The 21,797-nt window shown below is 38.0% G+C and overlaps 1 protein-coding gene across 1 annotated transcript in view; it reads left to right on the plus strand.

Moving 5' to 3' along the window:
* Positions 1–739: 739 nt before the first annotated feature.
* arhgap31 (Rho GTPase activating protein 31) overlaps positions 740–21,797 on the plus strand; it is a 47,779-nt gene continuing 26,721 nt past the window's right edge. The window contains exon 1 of the mRNA XM_036580633.1: positions 740–1,552. Coding sequence (XP_036436526.1) covers positions 1,453–1,552 — 100 coding nt within the window. The 5' untranslated portion in view covers positions 740–1,452. The remainder of the gene's footprint in view (positions 1,553–21,797) is intronic.

The following is a 21,797-nucleotide window of genomic DNA, read 5'->3' on the forward strand; positions in this document are numbered from 1 at the left end:
ACCATTTCACACCAAACCACTCTGAATGGCTCTGTTTACATCTCAACCACTGAATTATGCTGGAATTTTGAAAAATCTGTGGAATTCCCCTTTGAAACACCAAAACTTTTTTTTACAGTGCAGAAAAACAAAAAGGTAATAAGAGAGAGAGAGAGAGAGAGAGAGAAAGAGAGTGAGAGAAGGGGGGGGGGTGTTAAAGAGGTCAGTAATCTGTTGACCAGTGCAGAACACACAGTCACCCCCCCACCCCCCCACAGAAAAAACTCACTCTGACATTTCAAACCACCTCTGAACGACAGACCCCACAGACTGAGAGAGAGAGAGAGAGAGACATACAGACAGACAGACAGACAGACAAAGAGAACGAGAACAAAAAGAGAGAGAGAGAAATAAACAGAGAAAGAGAGCGAAAGAGAGACATAGAAACAGACAGACAGATAGACAAAGAGGGAGAAGTAAACAGAGAGAGTAAGAAAGAGAGAGTATAGAGAAAGAAACAGATAGAGAGAAAGAAAAAGAAAGAGAAACAGGTATATTTAAAAGAGAGAGAAGAAAAAGGGAGAAACAGAGAAAGAGTAAGGGTGGGAGTAAAGAGAAATAGAGAGAAAAGGAGAGCAGAGAGAAAGAAAGAGAACAGTGAGATAGAGAATAAGAGAGAGAAGAAAGAAAGAAAGAACAGAGAGATAGAAAGAGAGGAGAAAGAGAGAGATAAGAGAGAGAGCAAAGAATTAGAGAGAGAAAGAGAGAAACAGAAGAAAGAGTAAGAAAGAGTGCGAGTAGAGAGAGAGAAAGAGAGACTGAGTGAGAGAGAGATACAGAGAGATAAGAGAGAGAGAGGCTTCTGTGGATCACTTCCTCTGGCTGACAGGCGTCCGAGAGTTGGGGGCGGTGAAGAGGAGAGGAAGAGAGAGGAAGAGGGGGTCAGAGGGAGCCGGGGAGTAAAAAAAGGAGTGAAAAAAAAGAAAAGAGCGAAGGAAAAAAGAGAAGAGGAACGCCTACGCTGGAGTAAGCAGAGGAAGCCAGCTCACTCTGACAGGATTTTTCTGCAGCTGAGGTTTCTGAGGCTTTCCTTCTTCTTCTCGGGACGTTTTTCACTCCTGCGTCTGTAACTCACCTCGCAGACCGTGGAGAGGTAGAGAGTAGAGAAGAGGGGGAAAGAGAGAGAGAGTGAGAGAAAAAAGGAAAGGCTGATGGAGGAGTGACGTCAGGCTCGGTGCTGGACTTCAGAATTCCTCTCCCACACCAGCCTCGCCGGACTTCCAGCCAAGATGTGAGCCGACAAGTCTGTTTTTGTGCTGGACGCTGGACTTCCTGAGTTTCTGGAGGTTTTCTCCCTCTTCGTTCTCTTTGGGTGGGGGTCCATAGTCTCGCTTGGTGTGGTGGGGGGTGTCCAATGCTTGCTGTTACAGCTTGTTGTTGTTTACTTTGATCTGGATAAACCTCGAGCCCCAGATGAAGAATAAAGCCTCCAAGCAGAAGTCCAAGCGGAAAGGAAGCGAAAATGCGTTCGGCTGTGACTTGACGGAGCACCTCCAGAATTCAGGACAAGAAGGTACAACTTTTCTCCTTTTTTTCTTCCTTCTCCCCCTCCTTCTCTCTCTTCTCTCTCCACTCTCTCGCCATTCAGAAAAGGCTTTTTCCCCCTCGCTCTCCTCCTCAGGCCGTAGCTGGGTTTATTACAGTATAACGGGCTCCCCTTCAGTATAAACACCAGCAACGTGGAAGCAACCAACACCCAGTTTCTCCCCCGGCATCCTGAGAGCGGCCCGGGACTCAGAAACACGCTTATGACCTTTATACCTCTTTGTGAACCTCTTTATGAAACGCGATGTGAAGTTCCAGCGTCCCAGAAAACAAAATGCTGACTGACATTTTCCATTCAGTCAATCAATCAGATCTTTATTCAGGCCCACAGAGCTCCATTCACACCCCAACTGTAATTCACGGACTGTAAAGAGAACAAAAACACAACACACATCCAATACTGTTTATACAAACAGGACTAAGTAAGATAAAACACATGAAATAAAACAAACGATAGAATCAGTGGTCGTTTGTTCATTTCCATCATCATATAAACGCATAAACAAATAAATGGGTGAATACAAAAGAATATTTGTAAATAAATAAATAAATCGCTGTCAGGACAAAACTTAATTTTCATTTTTAGTTGTTTTGTATTTTATTACTTAATTTAAAAAAGTATCAAATAAGTATTCATCTGTTTATTAATATATTAAGATTACTTAGATACCATCTCTATGTAAGATCTTAGTAAACCCTATATATACCCTATATAGATGTGTACACACTTTGTAGACACCTTATAGACTCCGTGTAAACACTATATGGACATTGTGTAGACACTTTGTAGACTGTGTAAACACTTTGTAGACCCTACGTAGATTCTGTGTAGGCCCTATGTAGACTCTTTTTAGAACCCGCAGACTCTGTGTAGACACTTTGTAGACCTATATAGAGTCTGTGTAGACACTTTGTAGACCCTATAAAGAGTCAGTGTAGACTTTTTGTAGACCTAGAATCTGTGTAGACACTTTGTAGACCTAGAGTCTGTGTAGACACTTTGTAGACCCTATATAGAGTCTGTGTAGACTTTTTGTAGACCTAGAGTCTGTGTAGACACTTTGTAGACCTTGTATAGACTCTATGTAAACACTCTGTAGACTGTGTGTAGACACCTTGTAGACCCTATTTAGACTCTGCATAGGTTCATTACAGACTCTGTAAAGACTGTAGATATATAGATTCTGTACAGATTATATAGTATCTGTGTAGACTTTATAGATTTGTAGACTTTGTAGGCTATGTATGTTCTATAGTGACTCTGTATAGGCTATTTGTAGACTTTATATAGACTCTATGCAGAACATATAGCCTATATACAGTCTCTACATAGACTGTGTAGGCTCTTTGTAGTCCCTCTGCAGGCTATTTGTAGACTTTATGTAGACTCTATACTTAGACTATATAACCTATATCCAGTCTCTGTATAGACTCTGTGTAGGCTCTTTGTAGGCTCTATATCAGGCATGTTAAACTGGGGACTGAATTCAGTTCATGAAGGTCTTGCTAATTAGCAGTATCAGGTGTGTTTAATGAAGCTGTGTGCTGAAGTCTGTAGTGCTTTGGCCCACAAGGACTGGAGCCTGACACATGTGCTTTATATAGACCCTATGCAGATCTTATATAGACTCTATGTAGACTCTTTCTTTCTCTCTCTCTCTCTCTCTCTCTCTATACACACACACACATATATATATATATATATATATATATATACACACACACATATATATAGCACTTTGAGATTTTGGTAAAGTGCGAAGGGCTATATCAATAAATATGATTATCATCAGCATTACTATTACCACATTGACTTGTTAGCTCAAAGAGAACTGTTTGAGCTTCAGGGTTTCAGCTTGGGTGTTTCTCCAGATTCTCTAAGCATGTTTGGAGACAGATTCCTGCTTGAGTTCACTAAGAAAACAGTCTGGGTGAAGGATAAATAAGGCAGAAGGAGGGAAAGGTGGGGGAAGGTGAGGGAGAAGAGATGGTCAGAGTTTTCTCTGAATTGCTTGGACATATTTCAGTCATTTCCTCTTCACATAAAGGCCATTCTGAGGCGGTTTGTGACTTTGTTGGTCGTGGGCGTGGCCCCAGACCCACCCTTCAGTTTTCTGCCCATGTGCATTTCCCTGCCCCTTTGAACTGTGGGCTAATTGCAGGAAAAGCTAGTCACCCTTTTAGACTGATCTCAGATCAGCTTTATGGTCTTCCCTTTAATAACTATGAGCCGCAGAACTGACCCCAGAGCAGCGAAAGAGGCCAGTGGGATTGTGTAAGAGTCTTTTGTTTTAGATCCTGTTTACCCACACATTGCATTCATCTTGGCAGCCACTAAAGCTTGGCAGTTTGTGCATGTACCATTTTTTTTTTCTGTTAGGAGTGAAGAAAATAACGCTATTCTTTTTCTGGGTGCATATTTGTAGCTGCTTGTGGGTTACAGTAAGTACAGATTCATCAGCAAAAAGTGCTGGAGGACTGTGACTGGGCTAAGTTACTCATGCTGTAAGACTAACATCATAGCAAACTGAAAAAAAGCTATTTTTTATATTTTTTTTACATTGTAAAAATGATTTATGGTTGAAAACATAAGCAACTGCTTTAAAATTCGGAATCCATTAAACCTCTAATTGATGTTAACAGAACAACAATTTAAGTCATTTGAAGTTAATAAAATCTAAGTATTACAGCAGCCTGGTTACTTACATTGAAGGGGATTCTACTGATTTTTCAAAGTCTTATTCAGAGTGGTTTGGTGTGAAATGGTTCAGATTTCTTTACAGTGGTGGTGATAGGAACCAAGGGTTGCCATGACTACAACACAAATATAGCCATTTTCTTTACTATCCACAACCACCAGTGAACCTACACACGTCTTCTGAGTTTTATATGAAATGTTGATGATGCTAAATTAGTGGAAAATCTGAAAAAATAAGTTTTCTTTGGGGACTATTTTGCCTCACAACACCCTGCATGTACCCCTCCACCACAAATGTGTTTTAAAAATATCAGAAAATAATGTCTCAGACATCAGACAGTGTATTCATAAACATGTCATGTAATAACTTTCTGTGAGGGAGCTTTTAGAGGTGGACGTCTGGTTCCTATCAGCACCACTGTGAACAATTCTGGCTCTGCAGGTTTCTCTGGAAGGGTGCATTTCACTCCAAACAACACTTTGCTTACATCTAAACCCTTTTAATATGAAAACATTTTATAAAATGGTGGAATTCCCCTTTAAGTTAAACCACCAACAGTGTGGAGACTTAAACACAGTCCTACAGTGAAACTTCTGATGCTCCATTTAAGCACACTTCGCAATTCACAGTTTCCAGAGTGATGCATGTGGTTTAAAGTTCAAATTTCTCTCCAAATTCATCATTTTTTTCTCACTGGGCAGTTTCCAACTGAGGCTGGTGTCTCTTGGCCCCAGAGCTGACTAACACATATTCCGCTTACACTAATGACTTTCCTCCAGAGACACTCTCTGAGCAACATCAGCAGCAGGATATGAGTACATGCTTAGAGAACGGCACGTTTTCTGGTGCATCTCCTCTTGAATGAATGGGAGGTCCATGTTTCAACCCACTGCCAGTCTGTGTAGATTCTACAAAGTCCCTCTGTAAACCCAGTGTGGACTTGATTTAGACTATAGACTATAGATTCTATGTAGAATCTACATAACTTCTATACAGAGTCTATATAGACTATGTAAACTATATAGGCCCTATAACTGTGTAGGCTCTGTATAGACTCGGTATCGGTCTCTGTGTACACTTTATGTACATAGCCTATATGTAGACTGTCTGTAGACTCCCCTACAACCTATGTATGACATATAGACTCTAGACTCCATATAGTCTAATGTTCTTGTTGGCTCTATACAGACTCTATGTAAACTGTGTAGATTATATATTGAATATACAGACGCTGTGTAAACTATGCAGACTTCATATAGACTATGTAGACTGTAAATGGTGTAGGTATTACATAGACTGCTCAGACTATGTAAACTGTGTAGATTATACATAGACTCTAGACAGACTATGTAAACTGCATGGCTTTTATGTAGGCTATGCAGACACTATGTTAACTGTAGACTCTACGTAGGCTGTACACAGACTGTGTAGTCTCTACATAGACTCTGTATAGTCTATGTAGACTCTATTTGGTTAGGTACAGAATCTGTATACACTATATAGACTACAAGGCTCTATACAGACTATATGTAGACTCTGTAAAGACTCTATTAGGACACTGAATCAGTGTATATACAGACTTCATATAAACTGTGTAGAATTTGTATAGACTCTGTACAGATTCTTTGCAGACTCTATATAGACTGTATTTAGGCTCTGTAGACTTCTGTGTAGACTATATATCATCTCCCAAACAGTAACTTTACAGGAAAACACAAAAACGTTCATTAATTTTAATGTCAGTCATTGTAAACAGGGATTTATTCCAACTGATTATGAAGCATTTCAATTGGTCCAAATTTGACATGATTTAAAGATTAGCCACCATGTTCTAATGATATAGAAAAATAAAAATCAGTATATGTGTAAACTGAGCAGATTCTGTGTAGACTGAATGTTGGCTCGATACAGACTATATATAAAGCTCATGTATTACCTCAGCTTAGTTCCTTCTTCTTTTTATCTTTAATTGATGCTGTCTTTAATAGCCTATAATGTGTTTTATATAGCATCACATGGTGAATGTTGTGGTCTCCTGCAAGTTCTCAGCTTGAACAGTTGTAAAAGCTGACATTGCTAGTGTGTATAAGCCTGTGCCTTTTTACCAATTTTAAATCATACTGAGAAAAAGAGTTTTGGTGCAAAATTCAACTTTGCCACTGTAGCTAACTGCGCTATTTCTAGCTCTAAATAAAATTGTAAGGCTTAAACCTCAAGGCTGTATAGAATACCTTATTGAAAGAAGCAGGTTACCTTGTCAAGGTAAAGTTTTGGGTTCCAAAAGCAACTGAATAACTGAATGAGTCTGGTTTTATAATGTAAAAATATATATGTAATATTTGAATAAAATTGAATAAAGCCATTTTTGACCAGATTGCCCAGACATGATGAGTGAAATAGAAATTAGGTTGGAATATTCCTTTAAACTCTGTGTAGACTCTGTGTAGTCTCTATTGTAGACTCTACACAGCTTCTGGCTTTTGGTTGAGATCCCAGATCTTGTCTGTCTGGCACAATGAGAAGAGGAACCCCGTGATGCACATATGCTAACTACTTGGCAGTCTGTCCGTTTACATCAGTAGGATCAGCTATGTGTTACATGGTTGACGTCTGCATGCTCTGACTCATAATTATATATTAAAATATGTGGAAATATGCCAGTAAATCATTGTAATTTCCAAAAAAAATACACTCCATATGAGGACAGTGAGTGCAGTGGATTTAAAGTCTAAAATGCTTCTTGTCGATTTGGAAAAATTAAGGTAAGGTTTCTTGTTTGTGTAAATACTTGGACTTATATTTTTAACTTTGTCTCATTGGCCTACTGTTCTCATATGCAGTGTGTTGCAAAAGGGGTTCTAAATAGCACGCAAGGCCTAAATTTGAGGAATTATTTCCTGCCTCATAGCTCTCTGCAGGATTATGATAATGTTTTAGGCTAACAAACTAATAGAGAATGTATGAGGTATGTGGCAGTGGCTGACCAAGACTATCAAGCTAGGCCCTCAGTTTGAGCCATAAATGTTAAAAACAAGGGGCAAAACTCCTCTACGTTAATGTTAATTTCTGCTAGCACTGCTAAGAGATTCTAGTATGTTAGCGTTAAGATAACAGAGATTCAGTTGAATATTATTGGCTGTTCTAGATTGAACAGACATCTGAAGCTTGTAACAGACATTAGCGTATATCTGAGCTTGTATATATCAGTTTACAGTGACTCTTTCAGTAAAGAGTTCTAGCATAGAGCTGCCGCCACTGTTTTCCATTCCTAACAGCTAACTGGAATCTGCTTAGACTACTGCTTGTATTCACAGTCAGTTATCTAGAACTTCCAGAAGACTTAAGAGAGAAGTTTTTATGTTTTTCTTCTCACCAACCATTATAAATCAAAACTGGTTGATTCCTGTCACTTCCTAATTATGTTCGTAGTTAATCTAACGTGTGAGGCCTTCAGTGCAACTCCTGAAGTCCTAACCAATGAGAGAGCTCGCTTGGCTGTATCTACCTAGATACCACAGAGAAAATAATCCTAATTAGATCATTTTCACCTTGCGTTTTAATATTTTAAACCTTTCCTTTCCAACCAGAACTTAAGAATGAAATAAGAGCCCAGCTGAAAAAGGACTATTAGAAACCATTAGGATTAAAACCCATTCTGTACACTGACACAGTTGACCTAAGATTAAATAACACTCTTCCCTTATCATTTCTCTTCTTTTATCCTATTTACAGCATTTGGCAGACGCTCTTATCCAGAGCGACTTACAATTTGATAATTTTACACAGGTTGGCCAAGGTAGTGTTAGGAGTCTTGCCCAAGGACTCTTATTGGTATAGTGTAGGGTGCTGCCCAGGCAGGGAATTGAACCCCAGTCTACAGTATAGAAGGCAGAGGTCTTACCCACTACACCATACCAACCATAGTTGCTCTGCATATGTAAAACAGCTCATCATTTTCAACATTTGAGAAACCATTTTTAATATAAAACAATATTTTTAAGAGGTTTAACTTAGGAATTTGTATGAAACATATTCATGTTTACTTTTTATTTCATTAACGTTATACTAAAATTTAAAAAAATGATTTTCTTTAAAAAATTCTTTTGTCAGATTTTGGTCACTGGTGTTATCAGGACTCTTATATTACATTTAAACATAGTATTTTCAACTCTGTTACGTTGCTTCTTTGGGTTGAGGCTCATCAGAGAGGAAGAAGGCGACATTTGCTCACTATATTTCATTAATTTATTCATAATTTAGTTTATCAGGCATCTGGTAACTTCAATGTGTCAGTGGTGTTATGTGCTTTAATGGTCGGGTAATTGAAATGTTGTCAAAATAATGCCAAATATCATTTTTATTACTGATTTTAAATAGTTGCACAAGTTCACCTGACCACCAAAGAGTCAAAATATGTTTGGAGTTAAGCTCTCCTTTTTGCATATATGATAATAGGACATGTTAATTGACATTTTGAGATTATTTAGTTTTGGGATGAAAGAAATAGATTTTTTAAAAATGTATCCACCTGAATTCAAAAAAGCTACTTGTGCTAAAGCTCCAAAGTCAGAAGTGTGATTAACGGTTCACACTTCACACACTCAGCAGCTAAATGTTAATGTTAATCCGTACAAATCCATCAGAACGTTACTTGAGTACATGAGGAAACAGAGCTAGCTGCTACCCACCTCTGGTGGATTCCTTTTGCCTAACGGGGGGGTTCTGGAAACCGTTAAAACATTATCACAGTCATATATTCAGGACGAAAGGCGCTAGAATGCTAGCCACATGTTTGGCACCTCAGTGTAACAGACTATTGGCAAATGATTAGCTTGTTCAAATTTGGCTAATGCTAGCTGGGCTTCACTAGCTTTGACTCTCTATTAGCAAATTTAGCGATAATCACATGTTTGTGTGTTAAATTTGGTGGATTATTTCCAGTCTTGTATCTCTTCACACAGCTGTGTTTTTTGCTCATTTATCTGACAGATGTGAGTCAGATATGTGAGTGAATTAACATTCCTTTTGCCTAACAGCATATCTGGAACTTGTTAAAACATTATCGCAGTCACATATCCAGGTCAAAAGAGGAAAAACTCCCAGTTCTTCAAGGCTCCTCTGCGGAGATGTGAACAAGCAGTGCTGCGCAGCATGACCGAAACACTACTGTTGGGATTATGTCGCTAAATATTGAGATTGTGACAAACTCACTGGTTAATCAGTACTGTGACAAGGTTGAAGGCAGGCCTGCATTATTCTGACCGAAATAATTTACTTTTGTTGGATCAAAACACCCACGTAAATTCATCTGGAACTGTGATTGGTCAGAGGGATCATTTGCATATTAGACATTTTGTTATCAGTATTGCAATTAGCATTGCAAAGGAGATCATCATGATAAGAGTTAACAATGTACTGTATAGCACTGCAGTAAACCAGCACAGCTTTCTGATTCTGATTCTGAAATTCTGAAGCAATCCTCTCCTCGAGAGGGCACAGAAAAACAGCCAGGTCATCTCTCTCTCTCTCTCTCTCTCTCTCTGTCAGTTCAATGAAAGAGCCTGTTCTGCTGTGTGTAAACTGTGGTTTGGGTTCAGTCAGCTTCCAGTCACAGGACAGCCATTCATTCTGTCCTCCAGCAGGAGAACTTACAGTCTCTCCACTCTAAACCAAATCTCCTCTAACTTTCTGAGTTCTGTCTAATAGAAATTCAGCATTTTCTAAACAGTACTGGCCTGAACTGTTGAGTATATACTACGTATTATTCAGTAACTAAGTATTTTTAGTATTTTTCAGTATCTACTAAGAATTATTCAATATTTATTATGAATAATTTAGTAACTACTATGAATTATTCAGTAACTGTAATGATTCATTCAATAACATATATAATATTCAGTACATAATAAGAATAATTCAGTATCTACTATGAATTATTCAATATATACTATTAATTATTCAATATCTACTATGAATTATTCAGTAACTACTATGAATTATTTAGTATCTCCTATTAATTATTCAGTATCTACTATAAATTATTCAATATTTACAATGAATTATTCAGGAACTACCATAAAATATTCTTCTGTAACTACAATGTATTATTCAGTATTTACAGTATTATTCAGTATTTACTATGAATCTGTAACTATTCTAAATTATTCAGTATTTACTATGAATTATTCTGTACCTATCATGAATTATTCAGTATAATTATACAGTACACCGTGCTACTAATATGAATGTTTAACAAGAGATTAGAATTTCTGCTCTTTTCTGGGTGTGCTATTGGGATATGATGCTGTATAATGTTGAATGACAGTGTGCTTGTGTGGTTTGGCTTTGAGAAGTGAGAGAATCAAAGTTTCTCAGTGTAAAAGAAGGATGTTGATGATAAATGATGAAGATGGACAGCAAGAGAAACAAAACTAAGAACAAAACGGCTGTGGCCTTCGTCCACTGAAGTGCTCATATATGGACTATTTTTGTGAGAATAACAGATCATTGTTGTTAGAAGAATTTTTCTCATTTGAAATGTTGTAAATCTCTGTTCCGGTGTTGAAATGTATCTCACAACACAATATACTGTATAAGTCAGAGGTCACGGTGTGATAAAAAACGATATCATTGCAGGATTTTTTTTTTCCCTCAGTATTCGGATTATTTTGATTATATTATGTATGTATCTCTAAACATTGCTGAGGGTAGTCGCACTAAATTACAGCTGTACGGTTAAAAGGAAAAAGTATGATTATTCAACCAAACACAGGCAAAAATAGACCAGCTGAGCATACAAACGCATTTGCTGTTAATAACAGAAGTTATTTCAATAAATACCATTGTCTGAGCGTGTTTATGGTTTGAATCAGTGCCATTTCGGTATTTTGAGTGGAGGTTCTGATGGAAGCCGTTTCTAAGACAGTCATCCTACAGACATCCTCTCTGCCTGTCTCACAATGGGTGAGTCAGGATTCCTCCTTATCATACTGATCTGATTATTATCACACAGTCTGGCTTCAGTCATTTTCAGTCTGCAGTCTGCTTTCAGATCAACACGGCTCCATATGTGACTTTATTAGTAACTCTTAAACTCATTGGCCATTTTATCAGAAACATCTACCATATAAGTCCACTATAAAGGTGTACAGTTACAGACTGTGGCCCATCTTTTGCTGCCCCCTCTACCCCATTCAGCAATGAAAAAAGACCACTACAGGACCGCCACTGATATTATTTGGGTGGTGGACAATTCTAAGTACAGCAGGAGAGGTTTCCAATAAAGTGACTAGGGAGTCGCTACAGTACACTATGCATGATGCAATACACCCTATATCATAATACCAGTCTAAAGCCCAAGTTGCCCAGTAGCTGTTTCAGAGGTTTTATCTGACAGAACTTTGGTCAAAAGTATAAAAAAAAAGGGATCCTAAATGGTAAAATGTCCACTCTTTACCTTTATTACAGCTTTCATTCTTATCAGGAGACTCACTTTCAGTTTCTCTAAGAAATCTGCAGACACACCTCCAAAGTTCAGTCTTAGAAGCTGGTTGATCATTTTCTGAAGTAATCAAACACATTCAGTGATGTTGAGGTCTGGATTCTGGGGTGGTCAGTCCATTGTTCAGCTTCTTTGTTTGATGTGTCTCCTTTTCTCAGTGAGGTTCTTCTTGACAGCTACACATCCTTTCAGACCCATAGCGCTGAGTCGTCTTCTCACAGTGGAAGGATGGACAGAAACACCTGTGGATGTTTTCAGATCTGAAGCAGCTTGATTTTCTCCTCTCTCTCAGAGATGAAAGCTTTAAGTGCTGTTTATCTGATGGGGGCAGTTTTGGTGTCCACCAGGTCTTCCAGGTGGTTGTTAGGAACCTCATTTTCTCTGTAGATTTTAATTACATCTTGAACTTTAGTTTGGCAACTTACTTTTCACTTATTTTTTGTTGACTTTCTCTCTCTTTATGCGAGTGGATCATCTTATGTATAATCTCAGAAATGTTTCCTGAAAAATGAATATCTTGTGCTTAATGAACGTTTTGACTGGAGTATTAAAACTGGTCCAAAAGTTCTTGGAATAAAATCTTGTTACATTAACATATATTAAAAATTCAGGATATGTTTTGCTTCTGCTGAAAATTTACCATTTTGGAGATACAAACTTTTGTTCCAGTAGCAACAATATGCTAATAGAGTTAATGGTGAGGAGTTACGTTGATGAAATATGAAAACAGCAATTATCAAACACAAAGAGCCACAAATATAGAGACTCCTTTAGCATCAGACTGAATAAACTCCACTATGAGAAGTCGTCTAAACTGCAGCCATGTCATCGCTGGAGCTCCTCTGTCTGCTTTGATGGAAAGATTATGGTTCTTGCAGCTGTCGTTTTCTGTAGAGCATCTCCGCCAGTAATTTATTCATCAAAACGCAAGCTATTTTTCCCGCCAGTGGAGGAGAAGCCCGTTCTGTTTGAAGGTGTGAGCAGGGTTTGCGGTGAGAGTAATGCAGGGAAACATCTCCTAAATTCACAGCTAATTGGATGCCGTCCCGGAGACGACTGTACAGCCAGCCTCGTTTAAAATGATGAAACAGAGGATAGTGAAAGGCATGAAGACAGTCTCTTCACTGATGTAATACGGAAAGTGAATTCCACAGTTCAGCCCAATCCTCGGAGCACAGAGCCCCGTCCTGCAGACACCGCGGAGAAGAGACGGCTAGAAAACGACTTTTACTGTTTCTGTGGTTTCCTTTACTGGATTTATACAGTTATAATGGAGACACTTAAGACTTTTGACAGACTGGAAGAAAGCAGACTCGACCGCAAGCTCTTCTCCTTCATCTAATCCATTTATTTCTTCCTCTGCTTCTTCTAGATCAGTGCTTCATTTTCTTTATCTGGACTGTTTTTTCATCCTCATCATCTAAACTCTTTCTTATTCCTCTTCTTCTGCGAGACCTGTGGTCACCAACCCTGTTCATTTGTTTTTCTCTTTCATCTAGATCATTTCTTTTTGTCCTTCATTTAAACCATCTTTTCTTCTTCTTCTTTTTCTTCTTCTTCTTCTTCTTTTTTCTTCTTTTTCTTCTTTTCTTCTTCTTCTTTTTTCTTCTTCTTCTTCTTCTTCTTTTCTTCTTCTTCTATACCATTTCTTCTTCTTCTTCTTCTTCATTTCTTTTTCTTCTATACCATTTCTTTTTCTTCTTCTTCTTTTTCTTCTTCCACACCATTTCTTTTTCTCCTTCATTTAAACCATCTTTTCTTCTCCTCCTTCTTCTTCTTCTTCTTCTTCTTCATCTTCTTTTTCTTTTTCTTCTTCTTCATCTTCTTCTTCATCTTCTTCTTCTTCTTCTTCTTCTTCTTATATTTCTCTTCTTTTTCTTCTAGCTCATTTCTTTTTCTCCTTCATCTTTACCATTTCTTATTTTTTCACCTCTTCTGGAGCATTTGTTCTTCTCCTTCTTCTTCATATAGACCATTTTCATCTTGTCTATTTTTCTTTTTCTAAATGATGATGATATAGTTATCATTAGTAGTAGTATTTCTTAAGATGGCTTGAGTTGCTTTATTTGAATTCTAGACTTGATGGTTAACCAGAGCAAAACAAGCCTTATTACAGAAGAAATATCACAGGTTGACTGATAGGATCCATTATAAATGCAGTACCACACCACCTTTAACCCGGTGAAAAACGAACGAAATATGAACTAATTGATCAAGCGTAGTATCAGTTTTTGTCATATTTGTGGGGTCTCTGCTTTCCCCATATGTACTCGATCAGCTCGGACGTGTTTGGTGTTTGAAGTTTGCTTCTGTAGTTTTGAACTGGAGCTGCAAGGCTAATATAGAGAACAAACAATGGAAGCTTATACAAAATCGATTAGCATGGTGCTAACTCCATGCCAAACACTCTCTTCAGACTGTGTGGAGAAGTTCAGTTTCTCTAATAGACCTGATTCTGTGGTTACTGTGTGACACACTGTTATCTGTAAACTAAATGATCTGTAAATTATTCAGGCTTAATTACTTGTTGGCTACATTAGCTTGTAGCTCTAAACATGTCTTGGCTGATTGACTACATGTGGGGTTTGGGGAAAACTGTGTACATATCATTTTAAATAGTGTAATAAACTGCTTTACTGATCTAAACAGCATGTCTGCTCAGGAAGGGTTTATGTCCCAGGCCCAAAGCCCACACTGATCAAACTTTTCAACGTTAGAGAGCTTATCTAAGACCCGTTCCCGTATGGTCAGGACCGTTGGCATAATAATCAGATAATGAGCACCATTTAGAACAGAATGCTACAGAAAGGCCAAAAGAAATATAAAATCTGTGGGACTTGAGCTGAGAGGCGTCACGGCTGTAGGTATGTTTAGAAAGTGATCAAGAGCCTGGTGGCAAACGTCCAAAGCCCCTTTTCTATGAGAGGAAGTGTCGCAAGTAATAGCAGCACCAAGGCCTCAGGGTGTGGCGACCTTCCTCTGAAACAAACAAACCATTTTTAACTTCCTGCTCAGGCCCACCTTCTCCAAAGCATGCGGGATAAAGAGACTCAAAGCGCCTTAAATACCTTCATTAAGGCAGGATGGGAAGGATTTTAATGAAGACTAAGATCAGATTATGCTGTGTATCAGCTACCAGCCTTTTATATGTTTTAGATAATATCTGTATGTGATAATATGTGCATTATGTATTACATATACATAAGTATCTCTTTGTATGTGAGTCAAAACGGCAACTAAGTACAAGTTATTAATCTTTCTGAGATTAGATATAAGATAATCTACTTGCATAAGGGAAAAGAAAGTCAAAGGAAAATAAGTGACTTTCCAAAACAAAGTTCAAAAAATTATTAAAAGCTTCAGAAAAAATGGGACTCCTAGCAACCACCTGGGAGACCTCGGCTCCAGCTTTCCTCAAAGACAACCAAAACAGAAGAGCTCCACTTCCACACTCTCCTTGATGCACTGTAAAAACTAAAACTAATCTAAAACACTGATTCCATTTCATTTTAGTTAGTTCTGCAGTGGACATTATAGCTTTGATTTAGTTTTTGTATTTTTATTTTTATTTTTATTACAGTTTACGAGCACATTCTATCACTGCTGCACTCTTAAAAAAGATCTGCATGATTAAAGCGTTCTTTGCATCATGAAAGTGTTCTTCAGATTGATGGAGAATGTGCTGTAGATGGTTCTATGTAAACCTTTTTTGAAAAGGGTTCTATATAGCACCCAAATGGGTTCTTCTATTGTTAGGATGTCAAGCTTATAGCAATAGAAGACCCCTTTTTGGTGCTATATAGAACCCTTTTCAAAAAGGTTCTATATAGAACCATCTACAGCACATTCTCCATCTGAAGAACACTTTCATGATGCAAAGTGTTTATGGTTCTTTATAGGAACATTTTCTTTACTAAAAAACCTTGAAGAACCATCTTTTTTAAGAGTGGAGGACTAATAAAATTTATTCTAGATGGTTTTATATAGAACCTTTTTGAAACAGGTTCCATATAGTATCCAAAGGGGTTCTTCTATTATTACAATGTCAAGTTTGTAGCAATAGAAGAACCTTTTTGGGTGCTATATAGAACCCTTTTCAAAAAGATTCTATGTAGATCCATCTACAGCACATTCTCCATCAATCTGAAGGACACTTTCAAGATGCAAAGTGTTCATGGTTCTTTATAGAATTTTCTTTACTGAAGAACCCTTGAAGAACCATCTTTTGTAAGAGTGTTGTTTTCGTTTTCATGGTGGTTCTAGTTCTAGTAACCATCACTAAATAATTACCCTGGTCACTATCAGATAAACAGCAGAGGAGAAAATCAAGCTCTACTTTTGCTTCAGATATGAAAAACATTCACTGTCCATCCTCCCACTGAGAAGCAGTGAATACAACCAACTTCTGAGACTGAACTTTGGAGGTGTGTCTGCAGATTTCTTTGAGAAACTGAAATTGAGTCTCCTGTAAAGAATGGAAGCTGTAATAAAGGTACAAATTGACACACTGAACACTCAAAAAGCAGATATTAGATTTAGCTGTTGAGGCTTCTGCTTAATATTGTGTTAAAGATGCTTTCTGATTTTTTTCTGATGCTGAAAAAGGAATAACTTGTACATAATGGTCAACTGTGAGCCTAATCCTGAACCTAACCTTAATCTTAACACCAGTACGTAGAGCATAGAGTCAGTACGTGGGGTGGTCGTAGGCTGGAGGTAGGGAGCAAGTCTTATGACCGGAAGGTTGCTGGTTCGATCCCCTGAGCCGACAGTACGTGACTGAAGTGCTCTTGAGCAAGGCACCTAACCCCCAGCTGCTCCCTGAGCGCTGTGGATAGGGCTGCCCACTGCTCCAAGCAAGCGTGCTCACTGCCCCCTAGTGTGTGTGTTCACTATGTATGTGGTGTTTCACTGCACGGATGGGTCAAATGCGGAGGTGAAATTTCCCCACTGTGGGACTAATAAGAGTCACTTAAGTTCAGCTGAACTTAAAGAAGGAAGAAATGAGTGTTTGAGTAAGTGTTGTTTATGTATAGTTGCCTTTTCTTGTCATTTGTGTTTTGAGTGTATGAGGGTTTAGAACAGTGTAAATGTTTCCAAAGCTTTTAGAGATGCCAGAAGCTTGTTTTAGGAATGAATTTCTGCATATTTGTGCTTGTTGGCTCTGTTCTTGCAGCATGTCTGTGAATGTGAGTATGTGCTGAGGCTTTGTTTCCTCTACCACTCCATTTAAATAGCGTCATGAAGCTTTATTGAGTGAGTGGATGAGCGTCGCTGATTGTAATTACCGCATATTAAAGAGGCCCAGATGTGCATAACAGGAATATTGAGGCTTTTGCCTTGCGTCTGTCTTTGTTTCGTGTGTAATGTTTATCGCATTAATGGGGATCACACTCAGCGTATCTTTGACTGCGGTTTCCTGTGTTTAGAACAAAATTAAAACAGCATATTTTAATCCTGCATGTGACCCGTGTAGATTGCTGTTGTTAAGGATTTAATGATTTTGTATTACAGTATTGAAAGCATCTGTAACAGTGTATGTCAGTGTAAAACTGTATGGGTGATATGCTCTTCTCTGTCTTCTTGCCTTTAAATTAACCATTTTTTATGGAAACCATGGTTAATGACCAAAACTAGGCATCTGAGTGCAGCCTATCAGAGTAAAGTGGGTGGGACGAGGTGGTGCATATGCTATGGTCACACCCACTTTCACACGAGTGAGCTCTTTTTCTGAATTTCTGAGGGTTGTGATGTTTGGGGTTTATTTTCTTGGAGGGCAGCAAACCCTGAAACGTTCTATTGGAGAACCTTTCTTTATCTAACCTAAACCAACCTGTGTTTAGCAGAATTAGAACTCTCTGCTTCTCAGTCCTGCTATCGTCCTGCATGGTCATTACAGCAACACCAAACTGGAAGTGGCGTCAAGTTTGATACTACTTTAAATAATGAGACTTTCATTACTAGTGTTGCTGTCCAGACCACAAGAGCTGAGTCCGAGTCAAGACCAAGACCTGGACACATTGAGTCTGTGTCAAGACCAAGACTTTGTAGCAGTCGAGTCCAAGTCACAAATGAGACCAGAACATATCAAGTCTGAGTCAAGACTTAGACAAGAACACTTTGATTCTGAGTGAAGATCTGAGACAAGGACACTTGAGTCTGAGCCATAACTGAGAATAGGACAATTTGAGCCCGAGTCAAGACTGAGACCTGGACACTTTGAGTCTGAGTCAAGACCAAGACTTTGTAGCAGCCGAGACCAAGTCACAACTGAGACCAGGACGATTTGAGTCTGAGTCAAAACTGAGATTTTGTAGCAGTCGAGTCTGAGTCACAACTGAGACCAGGACACATCAATTCCGAGTCAAGATTGAGACCAGGACACATTGAGTCTGAGTCAAGACTGAGACTAGAACAAATCAAGTCCTAGTCAAGACTGAGACCTGGACACATTGTGTCAGAGTCAAGACCGAGACTAGAACAAATCAAGTCCTAGTCAAGACTGAGACCTGGACACATTGAGTCAGAGTCAAGACCGAGACTAGAACAAATCAAGTCCGATTTAAGACCGAGACCTGGACAAATCAAGTCCGAGTCAAGACTGAGACCTGGTCAAGTCTGGGTCAAGAGCGAGACCTGGACACTTTGAGTCAGAGTCAAGACCGAGACCTGGTGAAGTCTGAGTCAAGAGTGAGACCGGGACACTTTGAGTCTGCGTCAAGACTGAGACCAGGACAATTTGAGCCTGAGTCAAGACTGAGATTTTGTAGCAGTCGAGTCTGAGTCACAACTGAGACCAGGACACATCAAGTCTGAGTCAAGATTGAGACCAGGACTCTTTGAGTCTGTGTCAAGACTGAGACTAGGGCATTTTGAGTCTGAGTTAAGACCGAGACTTTGTAGCATTCGAGTCCAAGTCACGACTGAGACCAGGACAGTGCAAGTCAAGACCAAGACCTGGTCAAGTCTGAGTCAAGAGCGAGAACTGGACACACTGAGTCTGAGTCAAGATGGAGACCAGAGCACATCAAGTCCAAGTTAAGACTGAGACCTGGACACATCGAGCCAGATTAAGATTTTTTCACAACATAAAAATAAAAAGAAGAAAGGAGGAAAAGCTTGAAATTCACTTGTAGTTAATTGTACATTTATTGTCGCTCATTATAATTTATATATATTAATATATATATTTGTGTACATTTTGTAAAAATGTAAACTTAACATATAGTCTAAAAATATTGTTTATTGTTATTATTTTACAGTCTTAGGCCAACTTTGCATTGTAACTTTTGGAAGTAAATGATGGCCACGTTCTCCTCTGAACCTTATTCAGAATCACCACTTAAAGTCAACTGAATATAAACCAAACAACATATATCCATTTTTATTATTAGATAATACTAACATTCCAGCATAAATGGACTTGTGAACACCTCAAGTAGAATCAACCACATTTTTAACAAATGAAATATTAAAAATCAAATCATATTATGCCCTTATAATTGAACATATATGCATTGCTACAACCCTAGTTGGTATTTACTGTTTTACCCACTAATTCCATTCATATCCAGGTAAATATTTTCTGATCATGAAGTGAATTGTGATTGGTGTTTATGCGTCCAGATCTGTTTTAGAAACATCTTCAGCAGGACGGTTTAGCATAAGCCGTAAAAGCATGTAGAAAGAAAAACAAACACCTACAAGAGCCTAAATGAGATCTTTCAGTGCTGGAATGTGTTTCTAACTAAATCCCACCCTGAATGGAGGTAGATTAGAGCTCCAGCCCAACCCAGCCGAAAGGATCTAAACTCATAATAAAACATACAATGAGACCACACACACAGTGAAAAGTATGTGTCTGAATGTAAAAGTAAGTAACTGGGTTAACAAGAAATATTTAGCTTATTGAACTTGTAATATTAAGTTAACAGAAGAATAATTTGTGTTTTAATTTGTTAACCTATTATTTGAAGTTCAAAGAACTCAACATAAGCAAGTTACTTACTTTTTTAAGATGAAAAACTGCATAATTATTTACAGTGAGGGATTGTTGGCGAAAAATTAGATTCACACAGTTTTCCACATTAACCCAGAAGTAGTTGACAGGCTAAGATGTGTTTGGTGTCCAAATTCTGCTTCTTTAGTTTAGAGCAAGAATTAAAAGGCTGATAAACAATAGAAGTCAATAGTCACCCAAATCATTTCTGTAAAATACATCACCAATACTTCTCTTAAGCTGCTCAAACTTCATCCAGGTCTTCATTAAGGTGGTGCAGACTTGTAGATTCAACGTTTAGCACCAGAGCTGAAAGGCTGATAAACCATAGAAGTCAATAGTCACCCAAATCATTTCTGTAAAATACATCACCAAAATGTCTCTCAACCTGCTCAAACTGCATCTAGGTCTTCTTTGAGGTGGTGCAGACTTGTAGAGGTCAACGATCATCAACCTTATTATTTGTAAAAATGATAAGGTTTTTTGGGGGGCAAAACCTCGTATCTACAAAATGGTAACTTGGCATGAGAAAGAAAAAACATACTTAACTTTTAATGAAAATCTGTGTAACCAGACTTTTTTCTATGTCATTTTAGGCTGTTTCTTTTGGTTCATTTGTAATGAAATTTACACACAATGTACACACCAACAGGCATTTTCATATGATGTCAAAAACTGAAAAATGGAGACACTTTATGAAGTGTAAATAAATAGTTAAAGTTACACTTTATGAAGTGCTGATATTTTACACCACTTTAAGTGTTAAAACATGAACACTGAGCATGTTGTTGCTACACCACTCATGTGGTGCATGGTGCACCAGAAAGTGTTTACCATTCAGAACACAGGTTATTTAATAATGTTAATTTATCACTGCACTGGAGTTAGCTGCCAACTTGAAAGGTGTGAACTGTTATGAACTCTCCTCTGGAGTTAATTACATGTGTGCTCATAACCTTAGTTGATTTCTAAGTCAATAGCATAGTCAAAGTAAGCTTTATTTAAGAAAACAGATATATTATTATTATTATTATTATTATTATAAATGATAATAATAATAAACCAATTTAAGAAATAAGTTATCAAATCAACACTAAACACTGTAATTTGCTGTGTACTAATCAAGTGTTATATTAACAATTTGTAATGCATAATAAACAATTCTAAATGCATATAATGCATTTTTCTAAATATTTATAGCCATATTCATGATGCCTTATGAACGCATTGTAACGTGTTATAAATGTGTTCCTAGATTCTTAAAGGTTCGGTATTCATAGAGAGTGTTACCAGTAAATAAAATCACAAAAACGTTATAAATGGAAAAAATGAAATACAATAAAAAAGAAGCGTACAGGCCCTTTAAAAGCAGCACTTCTCCTCCTCTCTTTCCTCTCCTCTGCCTCCTCCAGCTGCTGTGTGTACACATCCTGTTCAGCACTGCCATTTTGCTGGAGCTCTAAATGTTCCTCACACACTCACGCACATACACAGAGGACAGCGGGGCACAATGTACACGTTTTAGTTTTTACTAAATAATTTTAAAAGTATTTCAACAAGATTAATGATATTTTTATGCAAGTAACATACACACGTCTGCTACAAATGAAAGTGCAAACTTTGTTTCCAGCTCCTACTGTTTACTAACAGTTCAGCCGAGAACAGAGTGAGTGCAAACATTACAACTTAGCTCAGGGGTCGGCAACCCAAATGTTAAGAAGAGCCATTTTGTCCTATCAGCAAAAATCAAAACACATTGGCAGCCACAATATTTTATGTCTATTTTACCATCTTGGTTGTAAATATGTCTCAGTATGTGCTGATGAGTTAACAAATATAATATAAACAAAAACGCAAACTTACTTTGCTGTTTTAAGCTTTAGATCAGCTATAGCTGCTTCTCTCGCATCTCTGACAGGAAACTTTACCAAAAGTTGAACAGTTTCTTGTAAAATGTCTCTTAATGTTCGATTTTTTATGAGGCTGAAATCAGCTTCTCACTCGCCAGCTTCGT

Source organism: Colossoma macropomum, unplaced genomic scaffold (genome assembly GCF_904425465.1).
Source record: "Colossoma macropomum unplaced genomic scaffold, Colossoma_macropomum, whole genome shotgun sequence".
NCBI lineage: Eukaryota > Metazoa > Chordata > Actinopteri > Characiformes > Serrasalmidae > Colossoma > Colossoma macropomum.